Source organism: Sabethes cyaneus, chromosome 3, assembly GCF_943734655.1.
Source record: "Sabethes cyaneus chromosome 3, idSabCyanKW18_F2, whole genome shotgun sequence".
Lineage (NCBI taxonomy): Eukaryota > Metazoa > Arthropoda > Insecta > Diptera > Culicidae > Sabethes > Sabethes cyaneus.
Window position 1 is genome coordinate 154,542,545 of NC_071355.1, and position 17,877 is coordinate 154,560,421.

The 17,877-nt window shown below is 36.9% G+C and overlaps 1 protein-coding gene across 1 annotated transcript; it reads left to right on the plus strand.

The window, feature by feature from the left end:
• Positions 1–7,133: 7,133 nt before the first annotated feature.
• On the plus strand, positions 7,134–16,361 carry LOC128740296 (transcription factor glial cells missing-like). The gene is made up of 4 exons (XM_053835834.1): positions 7,134–7,691; positions 8,548–8,638; positions 14,325–15,227; positions 16,207–16,361. The coding sequence occupies exons 1-4, from the start codon at positions 7,134–7,136 to the stop codon at positions 16,359–16,361; spliced, it is 1,707 nt and encodes a 568-aa protein (XP_053691809.1).
• The last annotated feature ends 1,516 nt before the right edge of the window (positions 16,362–17,877 follow it).

A 17,877-nucleotide genomic window follows, 5' to 3' on the forward strand; every position in this document is an offset into this window, starting at 1 on the left:
GATTAGTAGGTCGCGGATAGGAACGCGAACTTACTGAATAGGGGGAAAAGTTCGAAGGATTTTTTATGGGGACGTACAAAAATTCAGATATCAGGATTGCTTAAAAAAGCACCTTGAGGGTGAAAATATGTTCGGTCTGATCAAAATTAATTCAACCGCTCCAACTTTTAAAGAGGAAAATCAAAAGTTTAGCACAACAATAGTGTCTTCCAATGGTAACAGCTTGAAGAACTAAAGATAGCAAGAAGATTGGTATGCTGATATCCCCCACTTAGTCAACCCATCGCTTGTAATAAGGTAAAACAATCAGTGACCCGCTTAGACTGCTTAAAACCGGTTCTTTACCCTACAAACAGCTTCCGGACCAGAAATTTTATACGGAGGAAGGAAAGGAAACGCATATTTCTGGTTCCTTTTTGCCAAAAATATCCGTTTCCTTGCGGATAAAAGCAAAACACCATACGTCTCTATTCATTATCGTACACTCAAGCACTTTTTTACACGGTTTGTTTTTTCGATTGTTAACAACGGGGAAATTTAGGGAACATTCATTTATTTCTCAATACGTATTGAAGAGCCCCAAAATTCGTCACGTAGTTTGTAAATGGTTTCTCAGTTGCACCGTTCTTCAGTAATCGAAAACAACAAACCGTATTAAAAAAGACTTGAGTTGAGGACAGATTATAACACTCGCCAGTAAAAACTTGTAAAAAATTTTATTGTGCATATTTTTTCATATTTAGAAATTAATTTTCTACAACTTTTCCTTTCACATAATTTTTGAGCAATCGATAGTTTTTGAGATACAATCTTTCAAACATAATGCACATGAAAATAAATACGCTTTTGTTAAAAATAAGTCTTGAATCAAAATGGTGTCAAAGCTACAGAGACTTCAGATTACAGAGGCGACTAGGCACTCAAAAACCGCTAAATTTTGAATCAAAACGGAGAGATACCTTTATTTGTGATGGTACTCTCCGTTTTGATTCAAAATTTAGCGGTTTTTGAGTGCCTAGTCGCCTCTGTAATCTACAGTCTCTGTAGCCAAAGCCCGTGGAAGGTGTATATTTCCTCCTATCAAACACGTTGGTATAGTTTCATTCAAATCAGAGAGATGGTTTTCAGATTTCAGTTTTTAGGACCCTTTTTCCAAAAGGAATTTTAATGCGTCTAATAAAATATACGTAAGTACATTAATTACTAATGTTAGAATATTTCAGTTTTCAATTATAAGTTAATTGGTGCGCAGTATTAGGAATCACGTGCAGAGTTGGGCGCACTTATAATATTTATAAAATTATCAGTCTATCTTATGTAGCTTTGATGGATTCAGTTGGTAAATTTCTGGCATATTAAAATTTTATTTTCTGAATTTAACGCACTTTAAGAACCAATCGGGGGCTTTTCCCGCATCTACAGTCAACCAGACACTTTAGCGGGACTTAAGTGTGTAATCACCAATACATGTTTTCATCAATTTATCGTACCAGCAAACAGAGGAGCCGCAGAACAGGATAAAATGCTCATGCGCATAATGCAATACCCGTTCGAAAATACGACGGGCCGTCCGTAAACTGATCGCAGCCAAAAAAAATCATCCCGTCCAAACAAACCACCCCCTTTGTAAAACGATAGATTGTATTTACCGTGCACACCGAATCGCGTGCGCTCGAACTGTACCTACATAAGAAATTTTTCCTCGCTGAAGTGTAATACCAGCCAGCGATGACGATGACTGCCTTGATGATGATGATGCATGACTTCCAACTGTTATACAACTATTATACGAATACAATGAATAGAAATATAACATGCGTAGAGCGTCTAACAGGGAGATCTGAGTGGAATAGCGGTGGGTGGGTTGCTTGATGACGATGGCAGCGCGACAATGATGAATTTTCCTCCATTTCTGTAATTTATGCTGCCAATGAAGTGCATGCTACCACGGACGGCTTTTGTTATGCATTATGATGGTGGAATTGCCGAACCGATTGAGAGCGCGTATACGAGAGAAAGCATTCCGTGCTTAGAGAGGGAGTAGCAAAGCGTTTTTTTGTTTCGGAATAGTTTTACAAGAAGCAAACATTTCATCAAACACAACTCGATCGTCTGCTCAGTTTGACGATAGTCAATCGCGTAGTGAAAAGTAGTCCCACACGATGCTCTACTATCTTCGCCCGACGGAACCAAAATACTAAGTAGTGCTGTTTTACGTACATATTAGAAGCTGATTTTTCAACAGTGTTATAAATATAGTGGACATTCTCGGAAATATTTATGTTCATTTTTTATAGTTTATGTATGTGATCTTCCTCTGGAAAGGTAGTTTTATTTATGAATGCAATGACTTTATAGGATAACTGGAAGTGCATATTCTATTTAAAATTACAGTGAATTTCATATGTTAACTTGGTAAGCTCACAAAGTGAAAAGTTGATTTATTAAAACTATCGTACCCATAAAACAGCAACAAAAAACGTGTGATTTTCTGTGTACTAAAACTATTTACGATAAAATAAACAGGTGGTGAAAAATTACTAAAGGACGATTAAAATGAATGTTTAATAACAATTTCAGCATCTTTGTAATACTGTAATAACCAGTAATGTTTAATAACATAAAAGCGTGCACGAAACAGTACCTCTAAAGCATGTGAAAGCATCAATGAAAAGGTCATTTAAAGTGTTTTTTAATAAATCAGATTTTTTCGTTGATACTATCTTGCTATCAATCTTGTTTTGAATCTATTTAACGGTAAACTAGCAGGCATTAACTTTTCGTCGAAAAGCCCAATTTCGGAAGCAGTTTTTGGGCCCAAAAGTGGGGTTCTGTTTGTAAAAGTGCAAATACTGCATTCTTCTTGCCAATCTGAACACAGCGAATATATTTTCATGGACAGAATTTTTGTTTCAAACAAAAAACTGCTTTTGAAATTTGCAGGATCGATGACGACTAATTTCACCTTAAATACAGCACGCATACCGTTTTGTTTTAATGAACCTCCTTAGACCAGCCTAAATCCGTGTGGATCACACTGTGGTATAAGGACTCGAAACTACTGCAGTTGTTTCGAGGTTGTACCGAACGAAACGTGTTTAGTGATGCAGCTTTCGAGCTGATAATCCTTTACGAGGTCTGATGTGCACAGCAACAGCGATAGTGAGGATGAAGAATCTTCAAATACACTTCGAAATTTGTACACCTCTAACTGCAGTAATTAAATTTCATGCGAAAACGAATTTTGAAAATCTTTTTCTGAATCTCTACAAATAATCCATGCTGCTTGGATTTCACATTTTCATTAATTATTGTGCACACTTACTTGATCGGGGTAACACGTTTTTTACACTACGCCATGTTAAATTCAATCCAGTAACAATTTTCAATGCGAGTGTTTTGGTGGAGGGATAGCCAGGGTCAAGCTAATTTGTTTTGCATTTTATAGTATTTCTCTTGTACTTTCACATGGCTAATAAATGGCTTGAATGTATTTGCATGTTTAGGAGTTGTTGCTATTGAAAATTGTATGATTTTTAAACGAAAACTTTAATTTTCTCCGCAAATATTGACGATAGCAAGTTACTATATTCTAGAAAAGTATGTAAATTGACTGTTTGAAAATCTTTGCCGAACATGTTAAATGTGTATAAATACTGTAGAAAGAACCCAAGTAACATTTTGGGTTTTATTACATTCTTATGATGGCATTTAAGAGCAAAATTAGTCATGAAGAACGCCATAAGAGTACAATAAAACTTACATTGTTGCTTGGGAACTGTGGTCAAAAAATTGATTTCGTAAAGTCTCCATAAAAATTGTTCCTTATCTCTAAAACTATAATAGCTAGAAGATTACTTTCTTTGGCAAAGTTCTTTATAATAATCTTTCCAAAAAATTTGTAGAACATTGTTTTGCCGTATCTCTTACTGCTCAAAAAATAATTTTTTTATCTTACTTTTAGGGGAATTAATCAAATAATCGTTCATGCCATATGAAAGAGCACTTTTAACGCTGAGAAATTTCTCTAAACATACTTAACCAGTATAATCAACCATTTCGGCGCAATTAAAAAACGCGTGTTTTGATAAATTTTTGTGACATTTAAGATTTTTTTTTCATGATGTACGAAAGCAACTCAATACCAATTTTTACTGAAGTAAAATCCGTAATTTTACCATATGTTTTTATTACAGAAGAAAGGGTTATTATTTCATTTAAACTTGGAAAAATTTTATTTTATTTTATTTTAATAAAATTTCAAATCAAATGTTTGATTTCAATGAGAGTTTAACAGACATTTGTGATTCACACGTGTGATAATTTTTTATCGTATTGTCTTGTTTTGTCTTTTGGACGTCTTTTCACCGTATTTTTGTTTTCTTCATTGTCTTATAGCCTAACCTATCTGTCTTCACTGCCCATGGATTCATAGTTGACGTAAAAACCAAAATGTACTTTTTGGATCTACGCATTTTCAACTATGTAGGTAATATCCATGCCCAATGCTCAAACAACATTTGTTTGTTCGAAAATGTTCGAGAAATTTGGGAAAATAGAGCTACTCTGGTAATGGTTTCATAGTTGACATAACTCCCCGCATAATCAACTGTAGCATAGCGACCTGCTTTTCACGGGCTTTACACCAAGCTATGAGAATAAACGGTCAACAAACAGTCTGTTTATTCGCATAAACTGGCGTATGGATTTTTTGAACACAATAAACGTGAAATGAATCACGAAATCCCATCGACCCTCTTTTGACTAATAATCTCTACTAAATGGACATTGATTGAAAAAATATACAGTTAAGATTATAATGCCTTAAACATTTTTCCCAGTACAAATGCGTTTTCTCAACAATGATGGTGTTACGTCAACTATCCATGGCCAGTTTACTTCTTCGTCATATATTTCTATCGTCTTTGCAATGCCTATTCGTCGTATTTTTGTCGTTTATTTGCTGTCTTTTCGTCGTTCTATTGTTAGCTTATCGTCTTCCTATTGTCGTTGCTTTTTCAGTGAGTTTTGCCGTCTTTTTATCATCTCTTTGCCGGCTTTTCTTCGTATTCAACGTCTGATTGTCATCTCTCTGTCGGATTTTTACATAACCTTTTTGTCTTTTCTTGGCCTTTTTGCCATCTTTCTATCGTATTTTCGCCATTTGTTGACATTTGTTTCCGACATTTTAGTCACTTGTTTTCGGCGGTTTCTTACCGTTTTTGTTGCTTTTCTGGAGTCTTTTTGCCGTCTATTTTCCACCGTTTCCTCGTTTTTTTTGTTATCGTTTAATTATCTTTTATCCGGTTTATTATCAAGACAAGGAAAATGTTATCTTTTTCTAGTCTTTTCGGTTTCATTTCGTCGTCTTTCTGACGTATATTCGACATCTTTTCGTCGTCTGTTTTGTATTTTTGCATGAATTATCGTCTGTTTGACGCTTTTTGAATGTCTCTTTGCCGTTTTGTCTTTTTTTGTCACAGTTTTGACGTCTTTTTTGTCTTTTTATGATATTTTCATGTTATTTCCATTGCATTTTTAACATCTTTTCGACTACAAAAATAGCCATCTTTTTATCACTGTTCCATAAACTTTTCATCACATTTTCGTCATCATTCCGCTGTCTTGTTACGTTCGTTGTCTTTTTTACGTATTTTAGATATCTTTTTATCGCTTTCTGAGGGCTTAAATGTCCCAGAATTTTTTAGTAATCGCGTAAGAAGATATCAGCAATCGTGGCTCGAGTAGCACGTTCCTCACGATAATGTGAAAGATTTATGCCTTGCCCATCTGCCTGTGTCATCATTTGTACCTGATGAGGCCTGGAAGGAAAACGGAGGGAATAGGAGGAGGTGGATAAAGGGATTTATATTATTAAATACATGTAGAACAAGGACTCCAGCTACTTGCTTTTAAAGAACAACCTTATACGCTTGATTTGGAAGTTCTATCGCGCTACAGAAACCATATTAGGAACTGTCAAAATGCGGGAAAAATGAAAATATTTTGCCTTTTTGCCGTACTCAAGCCAGGAACGTATCAGCATTACTATAAATGTGAGTATACTACGAAACGAAAACATGAAATTGAATAATATCCTGCCATTAACTAAGTGACTTTTTATTATATATTAAGATTTCATCAGATGGGTGTATTAAATAATCAAATAAATAAATAAAGTAAGGATGAAACAATCGTCTTTCATTAAACACTCGGTAAACATAATTTTACTCTAACAAGACTTTCATGTTACAATTTTTTTTCGTGTTCAACCTTTAAATACTGACGAACTGAAACATCAAATTTATCCTGAATTGATGTCCGCTTTTACGTAGGTTTCGTCATCCATAAACAGCAGGGTGGTTTCGTCAGCTTTTGATCGTATAACTTCCGAGCACGACTTTTCGCGACCGTATTCTGTTGGGGCCTTCTGAACGTTGAACGTACGAAATTTAGCTCGAGTTTTGGCCTTCTGCACGAAACTTTTGCTCAGATTCAGGTTTTCTAACCACATCTCGAACGAAGGCGTTTGGTTTCCCATTCGAAGGTTCCAAACACGTTGGCGTGATCTTTAACGGTATTCGGATGATTTTTTCTCTGCATCTTGATTTACGATTGACAGTCAGACGTTCTTCGAATCGTTTTATGACACGAGAAACCGTAGAATTCGGGATTCCTAACACGAACAATGTGATAAATTTTTATTTTTGATGTACTTGTGTACTTGATGTAGAATTTTTTCGTGAACGAGATGTTCCTACGACGCCATTTTTCAGAGCTCTGTGCACCTGATGAAAAAACCCACACGGTATAAACAATGCACTTTAAACTTCCTTCAAGCTAAATTTCAATTAATTTTACCCAACGGTTCAAAAGTTAGGCCAATTTGTGTGTGTTGCAAATTTTACCGTGGACGCCCTTTAAATTGAGATACTCTTTCAGTGTAGTTCCCATTTTTACTTATTGGTCCAACCTTAACCTTTTCTTTATCCTTATATAGGTTTCTATAACCAATTTCGAATCCATATTCGAATAATTATGAATGTGTATACGAACATTTCTTGTTACTTGGGTTAACTTGAAGCTTTTATGTCACTGATACTGTATTTTTCTCATGCCTGTTTAACAGTAATATGTCCGGCGAATGGGATATAAACGACGCCCACATACCCTACGTCCAGGATATCAGCTTTGATAAATTCTACGAATGGGCCGACGGTCACTGTCGCTACATCTACCATTCGACCGATGATCAAGCCCGCAAGCACATATCTGGCTGGGCGATGCGAAATACGAACAATCACAATGTAAGCATCCTGAAAAAGAGTTGCCTCGGTGTGTTGATATGCTCGGTACGTTGCCGGCTTCCAAACGGAAGCCAAATACACCTACGCCCGGCTATATGTGATAAAGCCCGCAGAAAGCAACAGGGACGAGCGTGCCCTAATCGGAACTGTAAAAACGGCCGGCTCGAGGTACTACCATGTCGAGGTCATTGTGGATACCCTGTCACCCACTACTGGCGACACACGGAGCGGGCTATTTTCTTCCAGGCAAAAGGTACCCACGATCATCCAAAACCGGAGTCAAAAACTTCCGGAGATACAAGGAAACTATCGAGTGTTTGTGCGAAAACAAAAACCAAAAAGCTGTCAGTTTTACTACTGAGAGATGCTGCTTTGGGAAACAAGGTATGACGAAATGTTTTAAAAATTTTATACTTTTTAACTTGCAAAGATGCAAATGTAGCATGTGACGGGCAAATGTCATGCGGTCCTGTATTCTGCGAAAGCTGGGATTCAGTTCCTCATCGTGCCCACACAGGTTGAAATTATGGCAAAGCTGTTTCTGAAAATGCTGATAATTGATGTGATTGGGTATTAAAGAAAGTTTCTTTCTGTAAAAACATTGTTAAAATATGAAATATTTTCAAGGAAACCTATAATTTCCAAGCCCATAACAAATAGAATTAACTAACCAAACTTTTAAATAAGTTGCTATTATTGATTTCATACTCCATCTAACTTAAAGTTTAAAGGGCGAACACGAAATTAATGTAACACAGTAAATTTTCAATTCTCTTGGATTCATCGTAGTAAATCTAAATTTGTAGGGCAATTTTATACATGAAGTTAAATTGGATAATAGGTTGCTTAGTAAAATACTTGACAATTTCACAATCGAACGTAATTCGGGACAGTTCGCTAGGTTCATGTCCTTGGGGACAAACTGCACCGAATTAGCCTCATACCATTCGAAAGCGTTTTTTAAATAGCGGTATCCAACACATCAGGAAAATGTCATTCCGATCAAAAGTAGTCGAGTCTAAAAAGGCTTTTTTTCAGCGTTTTGAGCTGGAATTGCTTGAATGTTGCAATAATTTCGTGTTGACCCTGTATTGAAGCGCAGCTAAGATTTTGCCGATTTTACTCAATTTTGGACCAACTATGGTTGTAACTAGGAATGAAATTCGGAATGATCTGAGAAGAATTAGTGCTTAAGAAGCCCTTTCTAATAATCATAATTCAATTCCATACTTTTTTACAGCTTTTGCAATTGAAAAATGGTAGCAAAACGACAAACAGTCCGTCAGCAGAAATTTTACAACCACCTCCGCTTATACCGGATTCAAATATTGGTGAGTATGTATTTTTTACATGGGGTTTGATGTAATTCAAAAATAATATCATTATTAAAAACTTTCTTATGTACAAGCAGGTGAAATGAGTAAATGGTTCAACTTGACCCTCTCAGAATTGAAAAAATCTTTCAACATGACTTCGGAAATGGACATAACATATTTTATACAAGTCATTTGGACCATTAGGACTGAAGACTATTATTCAATAGGGCATATCTCGGGTATTTTTTCATTTCGACATACCTGACAGTGAGAGATTCTCTTCGTGTCTCTTCTCTTCCGCTTTTTACGGCGATACTAATGCATTAAAAAAAATTTCAAAACACTTGGGTAGTCAGTGACTCCGGCAACCGATTCATGCAAAGCTGATGTGTCAAAATGCATTACTATCGCCGTAAACAGTGAAAGAGGCACGAAGAGAATCTTTCATTGTCAGATACGTCGAAATGAAAAAGTACCCGAGATATATGCGATATTAGCGCTCATTTCTAGGGGCATATTTTTCGACCATTTTATTTGCTCGGCCAGGTCCTAAGTTTCTCCTAAAGGGGGGGAGGGCTTAGCCCCCCTAGCCCCTTCCTCTCCCCCCTAGTTACGCCAATGGTTTTCGCAAGAGTTTTTCGAAAAATCATAATTCGAAAATGTAAATTGTAAGCCACAATTTATAGCGAATTGAAAGATTTTTCAAGAAAGACACGTCCGAAGGCTTTAGGCATAGTTTTATGTTTTTACCTGCCTTGGATATGAACACCATCCTAACTTTACATGAGGTCGCCGGAATACGTCCTACCGTAAAGCTGACACGAAAAAGGTTGATGAGCTGAAACAAAGTATAATTTCGTCCGCTTTTTATACGAAGATGGAGAGGATGCCGTCCGGACCTGGAGACATTGGTTCAAAAGATCTGAGTGCCCAGTTGATTTAAGCCTCCGTAAACAGTCGGCGTGCAAACAGAACCGAGTCGTTTGACACATTGCGATAAATCATCTTGCTGCTGCCCGTCGACTTCGCGTCCAGTGGTCGCTGTCGAGCCAGGGAAATGCGTGTTCACAAGAACTTCCAACATTTCGCTAGTAGTAACAGCGAGATTACTATCCGGTCTTTTCGATTTCCCTATGTCTTTGTTATGATCCTTGGCTAACGCTTTTTGGAGTCACAGAGTCGGCAGAGTTTAGATGCGCTTACAAAACTCTACTCTGGGATTTCTTTTGTCTTCAAGAAACGTTGTATTTGGTGAAACATGCCCTGTACGCCTTCCAATTGGACATGATCTTATCCCTGTTGCATAAATGTCTAACAACCCAACGATGGTTACTGAGCGTGTTATTCCACTCGGGCATGCTACGGCAGACTGTCCGTGTAATTATGTGACAATTCGCGGTTAAAGCATCAATGATCCTATTTTGTAAGTCATTAGCTGCAATGTTCAGTTCAACTGGTGTGCGTATATTGATATGACAGAAGCTGGGGAGAGTTACCCAAATGAATTCTTGAAAGAACTCAGTTCATTTTCTTCGGGTTTCTGTATTGTTTTCTCCTAAGAGAGTTTACCTCGATATCAACATTAATATGCCTATGGTCTGATATACTAGGTTCATCAGAGACATGCCAGTTTTTGATCTTCTCAGCTATGGAAGTGCTACACAGAGTGAGTTCTAGGACCTCAATAACGAAAGAAAGGACGATCCCTAAATTACTAACATTGGTATTGCTTGAAATTAAGTATTCAAGAAGGTACTCGCCCTTGTTATTTATATCCGTGCTGCTCACATCCTCCTGCCTTCGAGGTATGACGCTGGTCTAATAAGTCAGTCGTCGTACGTTCGAATCTCGACTGAGAGAGGCTGTTAGAGTCAATAGGATCGTAGCAACTGGCCCTGCAATTGTCCTGCACTCTAACAGCTGGCTGCGAAGTCCGTCGTATAAAAAAACAGAAGGTCATGTTTCGATAACAGAATGTAGTACCTAGGCTTTGCTTCGCTTTTTCTGCTCATGCACACACCGTGTGGTGAGCGTTGGCATCGCAGTCGATCAGGAACGCCACGTTGATGGCCCTGCCGCACCACACAAGTGCAGCAGTTTCGAATGGCGGTATATCGCCCTTGTCACCCAGGAAGTACGCGAACGCCACGATCAGATCTTGATTTCTTGTAGTCGTTGGCTTTTCCCGTTGAACGATGACTACATCGCAGCGTATGAATTCTGTAACGGGAGTTTAACAGAATTTCAGTCCTCAGTTTAAACTGTATATCGCAGCCGCTACCATTAATTTCTTGACACGACTAGACGCTAGAGAGTGCTGCAGTAACTAGAAAGAAGTGACCACATACTAACTGGAACAGAATATATAACCGGATTCGAACCCAACTTTTCCGGCAGGACCTGTGATTCACAGATTTTGTCACACTGTAACCTTTAAATGGTAGCAGATTGGATTGAACTAGCTTTTACTATCCAAAGTCTACCAAACAGTAGAACAAATTCACAAGGTATGGAATCCAGTCAATACCTAAAAGCCTGAGACTCGGAACTAAAGCCAGTTTCTTTACACGAAATTTAAAGTTTAAACGTTTTTACTCGATTTTTATATTTTAAGAGTATAAATCATTTTCAATATTGTCGGTCGCATATTGAAAAGAAACGTTTAAAAACAAAACACGAATGTTGATTTCACGTTTGTAATAAATTTGTCATCTTTAATGTTTGATGATTTCAATGTTCATCGCCAGTTTAGTGCTAATACAATAAAATGTTTTTATGTATATTGCATGTTTTGCCTTTCTACTATATAAATATATAGTATAAAGGTATAGAAATCACTCGGAAAACCGGAAATGGAAAGAAGGTCCTGCGGGCCGAATGTCATATACCATTCGACTCAGTTTCGAAAACTGAGCATTTTCTGTGTGTGTGTATGTATGTGTGTGTGTGTGTGTGTGTGTGTGTGTGTGTGTGTGTGTGTGTGTGTGTATATGACGCTTTCAATCTCACTCACTTTTCTCGGAGATGGCTGGACCGATTTTAATGTTCTTAGTGTCAAATGAAAGGTCTAGATGTCCCATTGGTCGCTATTGAATTTCATACTGATCGGACTTTTAGTTCAAAAGTTATGTATAAAAATACGAAAAATATGGGACTTCATTATCTCATAGGTCCCTTAACCGATTTGAACAAAATTGATTGCATATGAAAGAAGAGCCTTGCAAACCCTTAACATCCAAATTTCATGACGATTGGACTTGTAGTTTGAAAGTTACATAGAGAAATGTAAAAAAATAGTATTTAAAACATATTTTTGTAACATATAAGCATTAATTCAATGAAAAACATCATACATTTTATTATTGTTTGAAAATTACTGCTGAGATCTATCAAACGAAACCGAGTTATTTAAAATCGGACGGTTCATTCAAAAGTTATTCAAACTTTAATACTTATGCACCGTATATTGAACCGTTAATTAAAACGTGTGAAATCAAATCATATCAATCAAATGTTGGTTGTATTCAATGTGTGTGATGTATGTATGTATATATGTATGTATGTATTTATGTATGTATGTATGTATGTATGTATGTATGTATGTATGTATGTATGTATGTATGTATGTATGTATGTATGTATGTATGTATGTATGTATGTATGTATGTATGTATGTATGTATGTATGTATGTATGTATGTATGTATGTATGTATGTATGTATGTATGTATGTATGTATGTATGTATGTATGTTAGTATGTATGTATGTATGTATGTATGTATGTATATATGTATGTATGTATGTATGTATGTATGTATGTATGTATGTATGTATGTATGTATGTATGTATGTATGTATGTATGTATGTGTGTATGTATGTGTGTATGTATCTGTGTAAGTGATTACTATTTGCAATTTTTAAATTTGCATTGAAATTCAAGAAAAGTGAGAAACAGGTCAATTGTTTGAAGTTTTTGAAGTCTCTTAGTGGAATATGAACTCTGAAATTAAAGAAAAGAAAAAACTTTTACCGACTAAATTCCACTATTTAATATTTATTCGCGACAGATACGTATACGCTTTGAAATAAGACAGTGATGAAGCCTGCGCGTCGTAGGCGAACTACGTATCTGTTGCAAATAAATATTAAGTAGCGGGATTCAATAGAAAAGTTTTTTTCTTTTCTTTGCTTTTAGATTTCAATTGTCATTTTCTTCACTTGATGTTACTCACAATTGTACAAGAAAAGCAAAAAGCGAAGAAAAGCAGTTAATTTAAACATGTAGGTCTAGTGGTGTATAGGATTAAAAATACTAGTGAGTTGATTTTTCCAAACAAAATTATACAAATTTCAAACAAATTTTGCGCATCAATAGAAGCTCTTTTCTATCAATAGATACTAGAGCTTAGGCATGTTATATGAAAAATAGGAAGTAAACGTTGCACGGTAATAGTTTTATAAGATTTGTTTTCGTTAGTGACATTTTCAAGGATAAATGTCTTATGTCATGTATCATGTTTTAATAAATAAATAAAAATGACAAGCACTTGAAATCATATCGATCATATTTCCCATTCTCAAGCATGTTTAAGGCGCAGCTTTTGCACTATTTTTTTATCTCATCTTGTTTCCCTGTCCCTCTTATGGGATACATTGTAAAAACGATGCGACCAAGCTAATGACTATCTTTTCATGAAAGTACATTCAAAAGAAGCTTAAGTTTTGATTTTCATGCAAAAATAATTATTTGAAAGAGCGCCAGCTAAGAAAAATTTCAATTTCTCTTTTCATATCTAATGCTCTATTCAGTTATTTTTTCTAATTCAAATACCTATATTGCAAAATTGAAGCCAAGCAAACTAATAGTAAAATTTTGAGATGAATCATTTTGTTGTAGATATCCTTTTTCTTCAAAAGCGAAGTATAATGATAATTTTTCTGAACTTTTGTTTTTCAAAGATGCTAACTTTTGAACGCATGGTATTAATATCAAAATATCAAAAAATCTGCTAAGAACACATATTTCATATTGTCAATTCGTAACATGTTTCGTATGTGGCTCTGAAGCCCGAAAGTTAAGGCCGTCTGTAGACCCGTTAGAGGGTTAATTTCTAATTTTCTATATATATTCATTCAAGTCTGCAAAAATTATATTTTTTTTATAAATCACGTAAAAATTATAAAACTAAATAAGGTGTTCACCAAGTAACATAAATGACGCTTGCAACTATTTACGCACCCAAGGAAAGAAAATATAATTATTCTACATATTGGACGTTGTGAATTTTACTGGCAAATAAGGATTTTGAGGAATACAGAACGGATATTTAAAAATAGAGTCAAGTTAATTATAGATGCTCCTGAAAAACTAAATAATGGTTATTGTGGCAGTAGAAAGGCTAGGTCACGCCGCTAGGTGGATTAATTCGGGTTTTATTTGAGTATACACAGAATTTTGAATACATGTGACTATATGTTGGCTACTAACTTGGCTGGTGCTATTTTAGTTAAATAGGTTTTTAATCAATTTATGTAAAAAAGTTACGAAAATTTACTCAAAAACAACATTTTTATTTTTTTGTTTTGTATATTTAAGGGTATTCGAGCGAAGAAAACGAGAAAGACTTACAATAAAATTATCACATCCATGTAATATGCTCTGCTAAAAGCTTCTAAACAACTTTTTCTTTGCCTTCACAGATAAGTCAAAATGCCGGTCCTGTTCGAAAATTCAATGCAATTGCAGAACTACTAACACAGACTGCGAATTAGCGACAAAGAGTGTAAGCACAGCAAACTCCATTACCGCTTACACTGAGAGTAGTTTCAGTAGTACACCAGCGACACCGTGGTCGTGTCACATATCAAACAATCATTTCTATGACAGTTTGAATGGTGCGATCCCTTCTAATTTTCCCAGTTGCCCTGGAAGCTCAATCGATAGTTTCCAACCGGATGAAATCTTCCAATTGGATCAACCGTTACGAAATAACTCGCAGCAAATAGCAAACATTATTCCACCAGCGACTACATTACTAGATCTAGGAAGTGGCGCAATTTACAAAAAATGTAATCAAATCACGCCGGAGTACTTAATCAGTAGTGCGACGAATACGTTCAACGAAAATTACCTGAATCATCAAGTTCCCTGCACTATGTCCTCCAATAATGATGAGTATTCTAACAAAACCTTGCAACTATCCTGCGCACCTGATTTTACAAGAATCATCAAAAAAGAAGACAGCGTTAAATCCTTCGATTATAATTTGGCTCAACGGACGCGATACGACTGTGATATCAATCAAACAATCTGCAAGAAAGCTGGCAAAGCCATGAATATGTATTCCATTAACAACAATAGTGCATGTAATCAATACGGAAGATACCAACAAGTTCCATTTAATCAGAACGAAGAAACCAGTTACGGCTTTCCCAGTGATTCCGGTACTTATCAACATGGATATAGTTTAAACTATGTAACTAACGGAATACCTAATTCTACAAACACGAATACGGGAAACAGCTATTCCGAAGACTGTTATCGATATACCAACAATGGATATCCCAAAGCGGCCCTCGTAAATTCTGGCAGCGGAACCCAAGGCCAGCAAATAGGCTCAGAAAATTCTATTGCTTCTTACGATTACTACTGAATAACTGAATGCTTAAATTGGAAATAAAAAAGGCTGACATAAAACAATACCTATCTTTTATATTATTAGCTATGAAACTTACAATATTTCATGTAGGATCCCAAGTAACAATCCAATAGCAAATTGATCTTAATCTTTTCTTATAGTAATTGCACCAGAGCATTGCAGAATCCATAAGATTCCGTTAAAGAATTAGAATTAGAATGATTTTCTTCAAGCGAATTTTGTCTTATGTGATAAACAGTTCTGAAGTAGGATTGAAAAAAAAAACCTTGAAGAAACACCCATAAAACTGCATTAACAATTTCACCATATATTCTTCTAAATGTATTATTTATTATAATAATGCTGCCATGAAACTCTCTTAAAGCCGCATGTGTGTGTTTCTTTTTTCCTCGCGAGCAAACGCTCAATGCCTGGTACACTATGCTTGCTTACATCACGTGGCACTTTGTGGGACTCTTATCCACTAAAAACCTCACGGGTGCCTGGCCAGAAAAAAAACCCGGAATTACCTTGAAGTATTACTTCGGGAGGAGGTTGTGTCTTCACACTGCTCCGTATACCTGTCGAGACGTGTACAAATCCGGAGGTGGCGACCATCATAACCTCCATTCCTTCACAGCCATCCTCTCAGGCTTTTCTCAGGCTTGATACTAGTCCATGTTGCTTGACCATTCCATATTTGTTCACCTGTCGAGACGTGTCTTGCATCTCCTCATGGCCACCCTCGCAGGACGTCTTATATGTAGCCAAGCTTGGTTACTCCACGTGTAAACAGAGTATCGTTCATGTCAACTTGTCTGTGATTGAGATCCGTGTACTACCCGCCCCCATCTCTTCTTTGATCCTCCCTCAATTTTTTCTGTAGCGCTGTCATATTGTTGGCTGTAACTTTGTTTACTGCTATCCATATCCCTTCGTTACAGCACATTCTTCGGACAACATTGTCGATGCTGATGCCTATCCTCCAACAGTAAACATCTCTCGACCTCCTGGTTCGAATCGGAGACACTCGAAGATAACGTGTTCCGGCGTTTCTTCAGTGTCCTGGCACATCACGCAGAAGGGCGACTCTGCATGACCAAATCAGTGAACGTACTTCCTGTAACAACCATGACCAGATAAAGACTGGGTCAGGTGGAAATTGCCATCCCGATACTTTCTGTCAACCTCAATCTGCGTTCGGTACCAATCTGTGGGTCCATCTACCCTTTTCTGCATTGCCCCATTCCTCCTGCCATCTGGCCATCGAAGCAATTTTAGCTCTCTTACGTATTCTCCTGATGCTTTGCTCATAGCACCAGCTGTCTTCAGCCACTGTAATGTCGATAGGGATCATTACGCATATCACAACGCACTGGTCATTCGCATAACCATAAACCTAAACGTTCTATTAATTCGTGTTAAGTTAGGTTTGGTTTTCAGCGATCTTACCGCTGGTTATGGCTGGTAATTGCCTTTGTCGTCGTTCTGAAGATCGTTCGTTCAGATCATGACTCTGAAGTGATTCGCGTTTCGAAAGTATACTGTACTTCCGACTGTAATGGGTGTTTCCTGCACCGCTTTACTGATAACTGATAAGTACCATCTAAGTTTTCTGGTGTGCGATTTACAAGTTCATCTCGCTCATAAGTCTACACAAGCCTTATCGCCTCCGAAGCCAACATTTCGATTTTGTCACATGCCTCGCCTTCTCCGTAGTACGATAGGCTTCTGCAAAGCCAACAACCTCCGTAGACTTGGGCACCTTAGTGTCGGTGTGTATGTGTGTGTGTGTGTGTATGTGTGTGTGTGTGTGTGTGTGTGTGTGTGTGTGTGTGTGTGTGTGTATGTGTGTGTATGTGTGTGTGTGTGTGTATATGTGTGTGTGTGTGTGTGTGTGTGTGTGTGTGTGTGTGTGTGTGTGTGTGTGTGTGTGTGTGTGTGTGTGTGTGTGTGTGTGTGTGTGTGTGTGTGTGTGTGTGTGTGTGTGTGTGTGTGTGTGTGTGTGTGTGTGTGTGTGTGTGTGTGTGTGTGTATATGAGAGAGAGTATTGTGTACGTGCTTGTTGTACTAGTATACACCTACTGCCAAGCATGTCCCAACAAACATTTTTTAGAATAGTAAATTATTCAATCATTGTGCAGCTAATTACCGGGTAACAAGCGCTTGATAAGCTGTTATTCAACGAAAATGTTTGTTGGAGTGTTTATAAATGTGCTCATTATGCCCCAAAAGCAGAGCCTCAGGTATAAACGTCTTGGCTCTTCTTTTCTTTATCGACAGATTTCGCGACAGATTCAAACATATGATGAATTGTTAGCATCGTACCTCGAAGCTAACTGGGCGGTTATGCCCCAGGGAATGCTCATTGATCCCCACACACTGACTGGTTTGTAGTTTTTGAAGCATGAATTATAATTTTCTTGATTATACAGTTATTTTACAATTTGTAAACAGTATACCTTCAATAATCGATACTAAATTTATATTTTGCGTTGACACTTTAAAAATCCAGTCATTTAAGATGCTTAAATTAATCATCAAGTTAGGGTACCATATTACGCTCCTAATACCCCTATATCGTTATTAAATTGTTTCGTGGTCCGCAGTGTTGG